The sequence below is a fragment of the Ochlerotatus camptorhynchus genome, unplaced genomic scaffold (assembly GCF_037179485.1).
Source record: "Ochlerotatus camptorhynchus isolate MF236.1 unplaced genomic scaffold, CSIRO-AGI_Acam_v1.1 ptg000111l, whole genome shotgun sequence".
Taxonomy (NCBI): domain Eukaryota; kingdom Metazoa; phylum Arthropoda; class Insecta; order Diptera; family Culicidae; genus Ochlerotatus; species Ochlerotatus camptorhynchus.
Genome location: NW_027040601.1, coordinates 1,785,887 through 1,798,700, shown reverse-complemented (window position 1 = coordinate 1,798,700; position 12,814 = coordinate 1,785,887). Strand labels below are relative to the sequence as shown.

General features: G+C 42.0%; 1 protein-coding gene across 1 annotated transcript; it reads left to right on the top strand.

The window, feature by feature from the left end:
• Positions 1–838: 838 nt before the first annotated feature.
• Positions 839–2,571, top strand: LOC135699507 (uncharacterized). Its single transcript, XM_065219787.1, has 5 exons — positions 839–855; positions 923–1,011; positions 1,083–1,289; positions 1,351–2,187; positions 2,257–2,571. The coding sequence occupies exons 1-4, from the start codon at positions 839–841 to the stop codon at positions 1,719–1,721; spliced, it is 684 nt and encodes a 227-aa protein (XP_065075859.1). The 3' UTR covers positions 1,722–2,187; positions 2,257–2,571.
• The last annotated feature ends 10,243 nt before the right edge of the window (positions 2,572–12,814 follow it).

Genomic DNA, 12,814 nt, shown 5'->3' with positions numbered 1-12,814 from the left:
ACGAACATTTGAAAATGGCCTAAAAATTGTTATAATTATATTTTTTTAATTCGCATTAACTTGAGAACGGCTGGACTTAGGAAAAAAGTTTTTATATAAAAAGTTATCGAAAATTATGCATAAAATCCAAATAAATTATTATTTTACTAAAAAATATGCATTTTAATCAACTTGTAAAAATCAACAAAAATTTAAAAAATTATAGATTTCTTTTTAAGAAAGTTACCAGCATACACTTTTCACGAAATTTAAGGGTATTCCATCAATTTTCTTGAAAAAAAAATTATAAAGATCGAAGGGGGGGTGTTTTGAGATAATCATCGTTTTACGTTTTTTAAATACTAATTTACAAAGTTTTTTCTTTCAGTGTATTTTTTCCGCAAAGATAATTTAATTACCTAAAACTTTTTCTCATATGCCATTTTGATCAGATCAATTGTTTTCAAGTTATGATTTTTTGCAAAAAAATAATCCATTTTTTATACGCCCTTTTCAAAAGTTACTCTGGAGGAAAAAATCATACTTAAATGAAAAATGCAACCATTAGTAGCAGCGAACACGTGAGCAATGTTTCATTCAAATCAGAAGGGGTCGAGACAAAATTGACATTTTTTTTAACGATTTGAGCTGGAATTGCTCTATAAGGATTCGTTTTGTAGTAGCCATATTTTTTGTAATGTTTAAATGCCAGACTCTAAATGCATTTTTCCTGCTCAATTCCCATTTTGGTCAACTGTGAAATGCCACAACTAAAAATAAAAATCATCAAAATTACTCCTTATTTTTGATTTTAACGTAGATTTTATGCCTGAATTCCAATGTTTTGTCAATTCACCGCATGAGAAACATACAGCTGTTTAAAATAATCTGTAATACAGTGATACTATTTGGTTGTGAGCCCATCACTTTCTTTTCTTTACAGAAAATCAGTGCTGGAAACTCTAGGACTCCGAGTGGTCAACGAAAATCAAACTGAATCGCTTCTGCAATGCATTGACTACCTGACGGAAAGTACAGCTTACCTCAAATTGTATTCCCCTCTGATCAATTTATCATTCACCTCCTCCATTTCACCCGTGCAGACATTTCCTTCTTCGGACTGTTCCTCTCGGCCGGAAGTCTAGAACACCTGGAACGAATCTATAAGAAAATCGAATCCGGCAGTTACAAACTGTACGACTATCTTATTCAAACATCTGCCCCGCGAGAGTGCGCCATGGCTGTCCACCGATTCATAAGATCATATAAAATCTCCATCCTCCCGGCGAGAGCCCTTAATTTACTCTGTGGTAAACATAAACCAAAGAGATGACTCAGCCGAAGCCCCATTTAACCCTTCTCCCCCTGCAGCCAGAAACGACGGAATTCCCCGGCGCTTGGTTGCACTGGATGCACTCAATCTGCTACAACATGAATCATCCGGCATGAGATGGCAGTTTGCCCGGGCGTACCTGGACATGATGCAGCAGCTAACTTTGAGGGGATATCTCACTCCGCACGAGATTCGAATCGTTATCAGCCCCTATCTAGCGGTTCCGGTTATATTCCCCGGTAGAAGTTCGCTGCGGAACGTGGCCGCCAAATCGGCCACTCTGATGGAAATGTTTTTGAGTGCCCATCTGTTGGACGATCCGGAAGCGCTTTCAGCGGAACTACACAAGGAAATTGCGAAACTTCATCGTCGTCGGAGGATGGTTTCACGAGCCGAGGAAAGTGAATGAGGCCGTAGGTAATTTGCATGCTATGACAAATGTTTCAATTAGAGGGGAACCTGTTATCGTCGTGCTATCTGTTTGGATTGCTGATAAAAAAAAAATCCAGACCGTGTTGAATGAACATTCCTTTGCCTTGACACATTTGGGAGCTAATGATTCATATAAGAAAGCGAACGACACGCTTGTTACTCCCTAGTCAATGAACGGTTTATTGAAGTTTGCACATAATATCTTACTGATAAGGGGACATTGTTGAACTAAGCCACCGACAATTGTGTGTTAAGTATCTTTTCTAAAGCTCAACTTTTTCAACTCACTCATTCCGGAGCAAGCTGTTCAATTGGATGCATTTTTTACGGGGGAAAAATTTCTTTTAAATCTTTACAAAACGTTAATCATGGTGTTTAAATTGTGTTGCGGAAGTAAGAGTTACAACATGGAGAGTACACCCGCGAGCAGCGTAAATAAAACGGTATTGAAGTGTTAAACTATTGCTATATGTGATTGGAATTGCATGACAACAGCTATCTTTGATCAACAGGCAACCGCAAGTAGTTCAGCAGTGATATCTCAGCCTGGTTTCAAAACGAAGAATCCTGACGACGCACCTGCTGATCCGAGCAACGGAAATCAAACGAGCTGACAGGATATGCTTTTGTGTGAAAACTATAATTCAGTGCTTCTGTGTTCAGTGGTTCTGAACAATGAATTAAATTTATTTTGTTTTTTTAAAATAATCTGCCGGTTGTCTTCCAATGAATTATAATCCATTGATTGCAAAATATATAACGCCTACCGGAGACGAGTGCCTTTATCGTATAATATTACATAGTGTCATTTAATATACTGGCCACTATTATTGCCAACAAGAATTTATCGCCCATATTCCTTTTCTCAATGCCCCTACATCCATTCACGTTTAGCGAAGCAAATCGTAACCCAATGCTTTGATCAAAAGGTGCGATTTCTGGAGTGGCACATATCTCTACACGAGCAACCTTTTCCGCAACCAGCAGAGGATCTTCTTGAAGATTCAGAGATGTGTCCAGTCGAATTCGTTTTTCGTAATTTTCCAGCAAATTGATAGTGACGGTACTTCCATTGCGTACGGTTTGCTGACTATAGTACTATGCAGGTAGATATTTATATTCATCAAGGAAGATAAAAGTGACAGGAAGCTTTTCCCAACATTATGGCGTCTAGTTTTTAGATGGAAGAGATAAGTGTCTAAGTCAACCCCTGACTCTGAAATTCCCAATGAGGACAACACGGAGATGGGCAGTACTTGGATCTCGTCCGCAACCAAACATCTCATCAAAGCAACAGTATTCTCATCGATTTCCGCTCCAGTCAACTGATGGCCAACGGAAGTTATCAGAGAATCATTTATTTTTTTATTTTATTTTTTTATTTATATTGTTTTTCTTCATCGGACTTAACGTGTCTAAATAAAGCATGAATGGGGAAAAGCCTAGAAAAGGCGTAAAAACCCCATATCTTTTCGAAATACATGAATCACAATAATACAATACAATACAATTACAACGAACATTAATCAAGTCTATAGCATAAAAAAAGTTATCCTCCTATGGCATAGAGTTGTCCGTGAATCAGGTAGAAGTCCTCGTCATGCAGTTGAACCGGAAACAAAAAAATAAACAGGTAGCGCAATCTTTCACGTGTTCATTAAATGTACAGCTACTCACCTTCTCAGAAGTCTGCGTTGAATACGGTGACGAAAGGTTTCCGCTGCACAGTTAAAGTCGAAAAACTCGTAAAACTCGTTGAAACGCCCAGACATGAAACGTATTGGGTCATGCAAGCTGTAGTTCGCAGCACGAGGTCCAAGATGCAGGAAACTCCTCGACCGAAGAACTCGTTCGGGTGCGTAGATTTCGAATTCAGCCAAGATTCCTGGAGAGTCGATATCACCAATAAGTACTTTCGCTGCGAACACGGCCTGACTAATCGTCCGCCTATGTTCTAGTGTTTCAAGACCCAGGAGTTGACAACGATCTTCGTACGGCGGAAGGCTCACAGGGTCATTCCAAGGAAGGTGACGAAAGGCATACCGAACAAATTTCCTTTGAACAGATTCAATCCTCGCTATCCAAACTGCTTGATACGGGCACCATACTACCGAGCTGAATTCCAAGATCGATCGCACTAGATAGCAGTATAGAGCTTTTGGACAGGCAGGATCTTGAAAATGAACCCGAGTTGCCTGTTAGCTTTCGCAACAATGCCCGAGTAATGAATCTTGAATGTTAAGGCGCAGTCCAGCGTGATTCCTAGGTCACGAACATTGTCCACACGTTGCAGAAGTTGGTGATTTATCGTATAGTTGAATGCCACTGGTTTCAGCTTGCGATGAAATGAGATAATATTACATTTTTGTACATTCAACGTGAGATAGTTTCTTGAGCACCACTCTTCGAAAGTATCGATTAGGTGCTGAAGCCGCAAGCAATCGGCGAAGCTACGAACAATCACATAGATTTTCACATCATCCGCGTAGAACGATCGGCAACCAGTTGGGAGGATCAGTTCGGCCTCATTCACAAAAATCGAGAATAGCAATGATCCCAAGTTGCTACCTTGAGGAACACCGGAGCTGTTTGTAAAATAGTCCGATTGCTCTGATCCGATTCTAACACAAAGTTCCCGATTAGTCAGATAGGACTTGAACCAACGAGTTAAACCCGAGGATACACCGAGTTTTTCAAGTTTAGCTAGCAGTATGGAGTGGTCAACCCGGTCGAATGCAGCCTTAAGATCTGTATATACAACGTCCACCTGCGCTCCAGCTTCCATACTCCGAAGACATAAAGAAATGAACGGAGCTAGATTTGTTGAAACTGATCTCTTGGGATAAAAACCGTGTTGGTCAGGAGACATGTAATTTCTGCAGCTAGAGAATAATGCGTCGTTGATGATGATTTCAAAAACTTTAGAGCAGGCACTGAGTGATGTGATCCCTCGGTAATTTTTGACGTTTCTCTTGTCTCCTTTCTTGTAGATCGGGAACATGAATGACGATTTCCAACGCGTAGGGAACTCCCCCTGCTGTAATGAAATATTGAACATCTTCGAAAGCGGTGTTGCAAGCTCTGAACAGCATCGCTTCAGGATGCTTGAGGGGATCCCGTCAGGGCCAGCAGCATTAGAAAATTTCAGCTTCTTGATGGCGGATTCGACGAGGTCTACTGTAACCAAGGTAATCGAAAAAATGAAAGCATCACTGGGAGTTTTTTTTTTTTTTTTTTTTAGTCTTTATTATAGAGATTTTTAGCCTGGGGCTAGTTCATCTCTTAATCATCACTGGGAGTGTCCCTCACCGCTTCAGCAACTTGGGACAACGAAGCCGTAGTGTCATTGAAAATGCTTTTGAAATGTTCTGCCAGAAGATTGCATTTCTCAAGGGAATTGCTGCCGATTCTATCACCCAGGTGAATTTCGACTGGTAGCCCCTCCTCGTTTCGTTTGGTATTCACGAATAACCAGAACTGCTTTGGATTAAGCCGTAAATTAGCCTGCACACGCCTTGTGTAGCTCTTGTAAAGAATGCGGTTATATGTGCGATATTCGTTGCTCGCTGTTGAAAATAATCGTTTGGTGAATGGGTTACGAGTACGACAGTATTTACGGAGGGCCTTCGATCTCAGACGCTTCAAATTCCGTAGTCGAGCATTGGACCTACGGGTTTGGGAGAGGGTCTCCTCAATGGGACAGAATCAGTTATTGCCCGGTCGACGACCTCAGCGAAGTAGTTGACGGCTTCATCAATAGATGAACACGTGTCAAGGAACTGCCAATCTGCCTAGGCAAGCGAGCGACTCAGCGCGACGAAATCTGCTCTACGAAAGTCGAGCTCATGTACATCAACAGGGGGGTTATCGTAGCGAACAGGAACAGATAGGTTGATGGAAACTTCCAACGCAGGATGATTGGTGTCGATGCCAATCAAAGGCTCTGGGGCTTCTAGGATAGAACATTCCAGTCCTGCAGCTTCGTTCGCCAGAACGAGATCAAGCAGCCGAGAGTTGCTATTCAGTATCGAGTTGATTTGCGTTATGCCATGCAGGTTGAAACCATCAAGAAGAGCACAGCAGGATGCGGGCATGTTCGAGCGAAGAACATCAACGCTAGGAAGATCGTTTGCAGGAACGTTCCATGAGAACCCAGACTGATTGTAGTCACCAAATACCAGAGCTAGGTCGTTTCGTTCTAGTCGAGAGAACACGGTACCAATCGAACTGATATGGTTTGCAATGCTGCTCGAATCAGATTTCCGGTCTGGAGGTAGATACATAGCGCCAATGCTTATTGATCTACGAGGCGTCGTTATTTTGACCCACAGCTGCTCTAGATAAGTGCAAACTGGAGCAGGATCGATGCAGGAGCTTAGGCGTTTGGATACCGCAATCAAGACGCCTCCCCCACGCGATTTGGTACTATTCTGGTGGTTGCGGTCGTTTCGAAATACCGTGAATAGACTGACAAATAATTGAGATGAATTAATGCGTTCATCGAGCCAAGTTTCCGTAAGAACTATGACATCGTAGTCAGAGTCAACGACAGTCAGGAAAAAATCATCAATCTTTGTTCGCAGGCCACGAACGTTCTGGTAATACACCAACAGGCGGTCGAACGAAGTCGGTTGGAGGTCTGCAGAATGATCGATTAGCCGAAACGAGCATGGTGGTACTCTGGAACACAGAGTCGGATCAGGAGAAGAACTGTTTTCAACAAACGCATACTTGCCTGATGTAGAAGGTTGGAAGAACCCTTCACCATTCTCAACCACAGGGCCAGAACGACTACGATGACAGGCATCAGCAAGCGCGACTGGGTTGAGTGGCTCAGGGGCTTCCTTGAGGCAGCAGGCAACGCGTTCTGGTCTGGGATGTTCCAAAACGTGGCGAGCAAGATCCGGTGCAGTGCTGTATGTCCCATCGGTGATGTGGGATTTGAAGCCATCGGAGTATGACGTTTCAGTCGAACCAGCCGGTTGTTGCTCTTGAGGCGGTGAGGCGCTGGAAGCAACGAACGAATCAGGAGCGGAACTGGTGATGACACGAACATACTTGCCTTGAGTTGCGGGTTGGAAGACCCCTTCTCCAAGCCCACACACAGGTCCAGGACGACTGCAGGACGATGACTGGATTAACTCGACTGTGGCGGGAGAAGAAGGGGCTTCCGCAGTGCTAACTTCAATGCGTCCCAGAGTGTTCAGGTGACAGGTGGGCGATGGATGGTTGATGACTGATAATGCGCTGGAACCAATGAACGAATCAGGAGTGGTACTGGTCGAGAAACAGATGATACTTGCCTGACGTAACAGACTGGAAGACCACCTTTTCAACTCACACACAGGGCCGGGACGACTGTAGAACGCTGGCACGAATGGCTCGACTGTGGTGAGAGAATTGGTGGCTTCCATGGTGCTAACATCGGTGCGTCCCAGAATGTTTTTTAACTTCACTATGTCTGGTCCATTGTTGGGGTGTCCGTTTTGGGTGTTTGCGTATTTGGATCCAGTTTTGCAAGCTTCGTTGGATGTTGAGATTTTTGCGCACCAAAATTTTCGAACTCACGGAACATGATGCCCTCGGGCCAGGTTGCAGCATCCAGTGCCTTAGTCTTCAATCTTTTGTCGATGCCAACTTTGAAGGATACGAATGACAGCGTGCTGATGTCCTTTCCCTTGGGTACAAGTTTTATGACAACAGGGTTGTCATCTGTTTCCAAATTAGCTTTCACCATGGCAGAAACCGCTTCATTGGCAACTTCCGGATGAATATGAGAGTACAGCCAGAATTTTAGTTCTCTCTGGTCAGTACTTACTTGCGGGAACAACAACTACATTGTCAGCTGGTTGTTTGTTACCCACCTGACATGCATCAGGAGCACGTGTTTCACCATCAACATCTCGTTGGCGTTTGGATGTCACGAGAGGACCTACTGTAGGCCACCTTTTCCTCGATGGCGTTGTCGGAGCAGTGGACTTAACGGCCATCTGCTGTATTTCGTTGCGTAGCTCCGTGATAGCATTTGTTAATGAACAAATCGGCCCTGCATTGTTAGTTGGCATAGTCATTGTCCGAAAATGTGAGTTTTCGAACAGTTCCGCACATCCATCACACATCCAGAACAAGTTCTTTTTGTTGGATGTGAAATACGACAGCAAAGCGCGACTCATTCCGGCGCACGTCATGTGAATAGTGGATCCACAGTAGCCACGACAAGTGGCGAAGTCAATACCTGTGATTGCATCTGAGCATTTGTTACAGGTTTTTGCCATCTCGTTGAACACTCGCAAGCAGTGTATGCACAAGTAGTGAAAAACACGATTTAAATTAATTTTCGCCTCTCAGTAGACTACACGCAGAACTGTGTGGTATGGTCCGTGTGCTTTTAAGTTGTAGCAGGATGTTGAACGCAACTTAAGTACGACGACTCAACAGCAGATGTCGCTTCGAAAGAAAAAATCGGCGTGGGGAGGTGGTAGGCAGATGATATTATCGCAACACGAAAAACAAGAGGAACTTCACTTCACTTTTATATAACGAAATATCAATCTTCCGAGTCAGAAAACTGACGAGACTCCACCGGCGGAATAAAATAGAACAGGTAAACAAATGAACGAAACAAGTTGGACGAATAAAAACACTATTTATACTCAATAAAACGGTTAAAAGTATCGAACAGAAAACTGTAAACGATTGTCAACAAACAGTATGGTTGATTGATGTTCGGATAGCATCGTCGTACACTCCACCTCAAAGTCGCGATCAGATAGATGTATGGTTCCAGTTGGGTTGTTTGATGTTGGGTTCGATCACTAACGTGCACAGGAATCTTGTTAAGGAGGGGCATTTTTTTTTCTATGGTGCATTTAATCTGGTGATGGGGAGTACTCCAAAGTGCATGGTGTATAGTGCTGTCCATCTCCCACTATTTGCCTACTGCTCAATCAAGCTAATTTTATTTATTTTTTGCTCCGGTGGTGGTTCATCTTCTTCAATGCAAACTACTTTCAGACAGCCAATAGAAATTGGAAATTTAATCCCATCGACGATATCGATGAAGATCGGTTCGTCATTACATTGTGCAACGACGTAATCATGTCATTTTGAATACGGTACTTGTCTACTGGCTATTTTTGGCACCTTCTGCCAAGTGTTTTTCCAGCACAGGATCGTAGTTAGTCATCAACTGGGTGACACACTTTCCGCTCCTTCCAAATGTCCACGAAGAGATCGGCCACATTTGCAAAGTATGCACACAATATCGATGAAAAGTTCCATTATAGAGCGTTTATGTAGCCGCTTTGCCTCTCTAGCAGCAATCATAGCTGTTTTTTGGTGGTCCAGTTCTTCATCGATACCCTTCCCGTGAAATTTTTCCACGCTTCCATACTACCAACATGGGTATCACTGCCATTGTATTTGTCCAGCAACTCGGTCGCTTTCTTCCAATTTCTGCACCCTGTACACACTTAATTTGTTTCGCCGAAATTCCAACAGCCGAGCAGTTCTGCAATTTATTTTGCTGAGATTCAGTAAAACAATTGTCGAGACTCAGCTAACAAATAACGTTTTGCTGTTAACAAACAGATATTTTGCAGAGATATCAACAAAAGTATATGCCGAGGTAAACGGCTGTTGGAGATTTTACCGTGCTAGATTAAGTGTGTAGGAATCGGACAACTTGGATCGCCCGAAAATTACGGCAACATAGTGTTTTTGAGTATAATTGGCTTTGAAAATCCAGAATAACAATAGAAAATTGTTTTTAAAGTTTCTAAGATTTCTTGGAAGTTAACGTTACAGTTCGATTAATATTTTGATAGAAAAATGTTGTAGTAATGTTTTGCGTCATGCTCTTCTTTACAGGTTAAAAATATAAACCAAAGAAAATATAAATTCTTCAAGGTACTGGTATCATCTTTTATTCAGTTACCTTTCTGAAATTTTGTGCAGTATGTTTTTGTATATTTTGACGGCATCGTTACAGTTTATTTTTGACTATGTCAAGGTTTTTTAAGCCCTTATATCAACAATCAATACGAAACTAACGATTTTAAATTGGCTCACCACTTTAGTAGCCTATTGGTCCCAAGCAAACGATTAACGTACCCTATTCTAGTCGAAATTCTAGTACTACGCAATGTTTGTTTTGATTCGCTATGAAAGTTTGACAGATAAAATGAGGGGTTATTGGTTTTTCCTATGTTTCGAGGGGTGATTCGACAAGCTTGGGACCGAAGATAGTACCAGAGGTGAGCCAAAAAGTTGAGCACGTTTATTCGGGACCTACTTGTCTTAGAGTTACCTCTATGCTTATATGCTGTTGTACACACTTAAATTATTTCGCCGAGATTCCAACAGCCGAGTAGTTCTGCAATTTATTTAGCTGAGATTCAGCAAAACAATTACCGAGACTCAGCTAACGTTGCGAGTACGTTAAACTTAGCCATTTTCAGCGAAAATTTGAGTTTTAATTTTTTTTTTTTTTTTTTTTGACCTAAATACCAATACAAAAAAGGTTTAAAAAATATGTAACAATTGGAAGAAAAGCACACAAAACTATGTTGACAGGCGAGTACAGGATTCTTAACGGAATGACGACATGTGCGAAGGATTGAGCATGTCAACCCTGTCCCAAAATATCGCCAGTCGGGGTGACAGAAAATGATGCCGAACATTCAACATGTTTTAAGACTTAAATGTCAATCAATCAATCACTTGCTTGTATTTGTTTTCAATTTTGGTGGGATTGGTGTTATCGAGAATATCACAAATCATGAAAAACTAATACAGCTACATCTTACGTATTTTATGAGATTTGATAGATGGGTAGTATTGAAATCATGCAGCTTAGTATACTTAGTATATTTTCTTAAAATCTTAGGTAGTAGGTCTTCCCAAAAGTACTCGAATGATGCAACCCATTATGCCAATTTATTTATGGTAATAGTAAGTGTACAATAAAATACCCAAGTACCAAAAACAACTTGTGATCTGACGATCAAATGGTGAAACGACCCCAATGAAAAAAATTTCACTGAATCTGGATATTCAATCTATATGGTTTGTGTACATTTTAATTTTTTGATATTCTATTTAGCAATGCACTTACCTTTAATTACTAATTACTTAATTTCTATTATTTTTAAGGCACATATTTTCGAAGAAATCCATTACTTTATCTTCAACTCTCTCCTGGAAGTAGGTTGTTGCGTGCTGTACCATCATCAGCATTGTTGTTGGCTACTCCCGCCTTGAGTTGTTACATTCAAAGTGTTTTTATGTTTTTTTTTTTATCTAGTTCGTTTATTTGGAAGGCTCAATCGCGTTAGCTTTACGGAGCCGATAATTCATTGTTCACTGTGTGTAACAAAATTCACTTAATTCTATGTCTAGTAGGAGTTGGGCCGATTACTCGCGGCTTACTCGAGGTTAGAAGGGTACATTTTCGAAGGATAGGATCAGGGGAGGAGTTTGGGGTAGGGTTTCGTTGTCTCATCAGAGCGTTGTCGCCAGTATGAACGGTAGTGCTGTTCTAGCTTCGTCCGGAGTTCGACCGGCTATGGTGGGTGACCAGTGGGCGACGATGAGACTCATCGAGACGGGGGGACAAGACAAACAAAAACTAATAAAGAGAGACAAAAGACAAAAGGAATTAAATTCTTATACTAGACATTTGAAGAAAAACATAAACGGACTGCATATAGCAGAGATCACGGGTTGCCAACACGTCTCTGATAGGAACATAGGGTTGTCTTCCTTGGGCCTCGAGGGTATTCAAAAGTCGCTCTCTGGCGGCGTCATTATCCGTACATTGCCAAACTGCGTGTTCGATGTCATCGTAACCGTTTCCACACCGACAGATGTTGCTGTCCACGAGGTTTATTCTATTGAGATGAGCATCTAACGAGTAGTGGTTGGACATAAGTCTACTCATCACGCGAATGAATTCACGACTTAAGCCCAAGCCTTTAAACCACGCTCTTGAAGAAACATTAGGAATAATTGAATGTAACCACCGTCCAAGATTTCCAGTGTCCCAATCGGTTTGCCAACTCGAAAAGGTACTCTGACGCACTAAATGGTAAAATTCATCGTGTGAAATTTGCCTGTCATACAATTCGCCTTCCTGCGCGCCCACCTTTGCGAGAGAGTCCGCCTTCTCATTGCCTGGGATTGAGCAATGTGAGGGGACCCATACAAAGGTAATCATATATGATCTTTCGACCAGCACACACATCTGCTCCCTTACCTTTGAAAGGAAATAAGATGAGTGCCTACCTTGTTTCATCGACCGAATAGCCTCAATCGAACTGAGACTATCCGTGAAGATGAAGTAATGGTCTGCGGGCATGTTGGAAATCATCCCCAATGCGAAGTTGATTGCTGCCAGCTCAGCAACAAAAACGGAACAAGGTTCCTGAAGTTTGCGGAAGGCGCTAGAGTTTTCATTGAAGACACCGAAGCCAGTGGATCCATTGAGACGGGACCCGTCTGTAAAATATCTTTTCATGCAATTGACTTGTTGGTACTTTTCAGTAAAAATACGTGGGATAATAATAGGTCGAAGTTGATCGGGAATCCCATGAGTTGCTTGTTTCATGGTCAGATCATATTCAATTGAGGAACTGCGATTGGTGAAGTGAACACGGTCTGGAGTATAACAAGGAAGACACATATCTGATGATATGTAGTGGTGGTAGATTCTCATAAATCGAGATTGTGTGTTCAGCCCAAGAATTTCTTCAAAATTAGCAATTATAAGTGTGTTCGTCACTCCGCATTTGATTAGTATTCTGAGAGAGAGCTCCCAGAAACGGTTCTGGAGGGGTGTTACTCCTGCCAAAACCTCGAGACTCATGTTATGCGTTGAGTGCATACAGCCAAGAGCAATACGCAGACAACGATATTGAATTCGTTCCAATTTTATTAGGTGACTTTTTCTTGCCGAGAGAAAGCAGAAAGAGCCGTACTCTAGAACAGAGAGAATAGTTGTTTTATAAAGCGTTATGAGGTCTCCCGGATGAGAACCCCACCATGTGCCGCAAATTGAACGGAGAAAGTTGA

Coding starts and splice junctions, on each gene's coding strand:
- LOC135699507 (XM_065219787.1), top strand. Junction 1,012..1,082: donor CATTGACTACCTGACGGAAA/GTACAGCTTACC, acceptor TCACCCGTGCAG/ACATTTCCTTCTTCGGACTG. Junction 1,290..1,350: donor AGCCCTTAATTTACTCTGTG/GTAAACATAAAC, acceptor CTCCCCCTGCAG/CCAGAAACGACGGAATTCCC.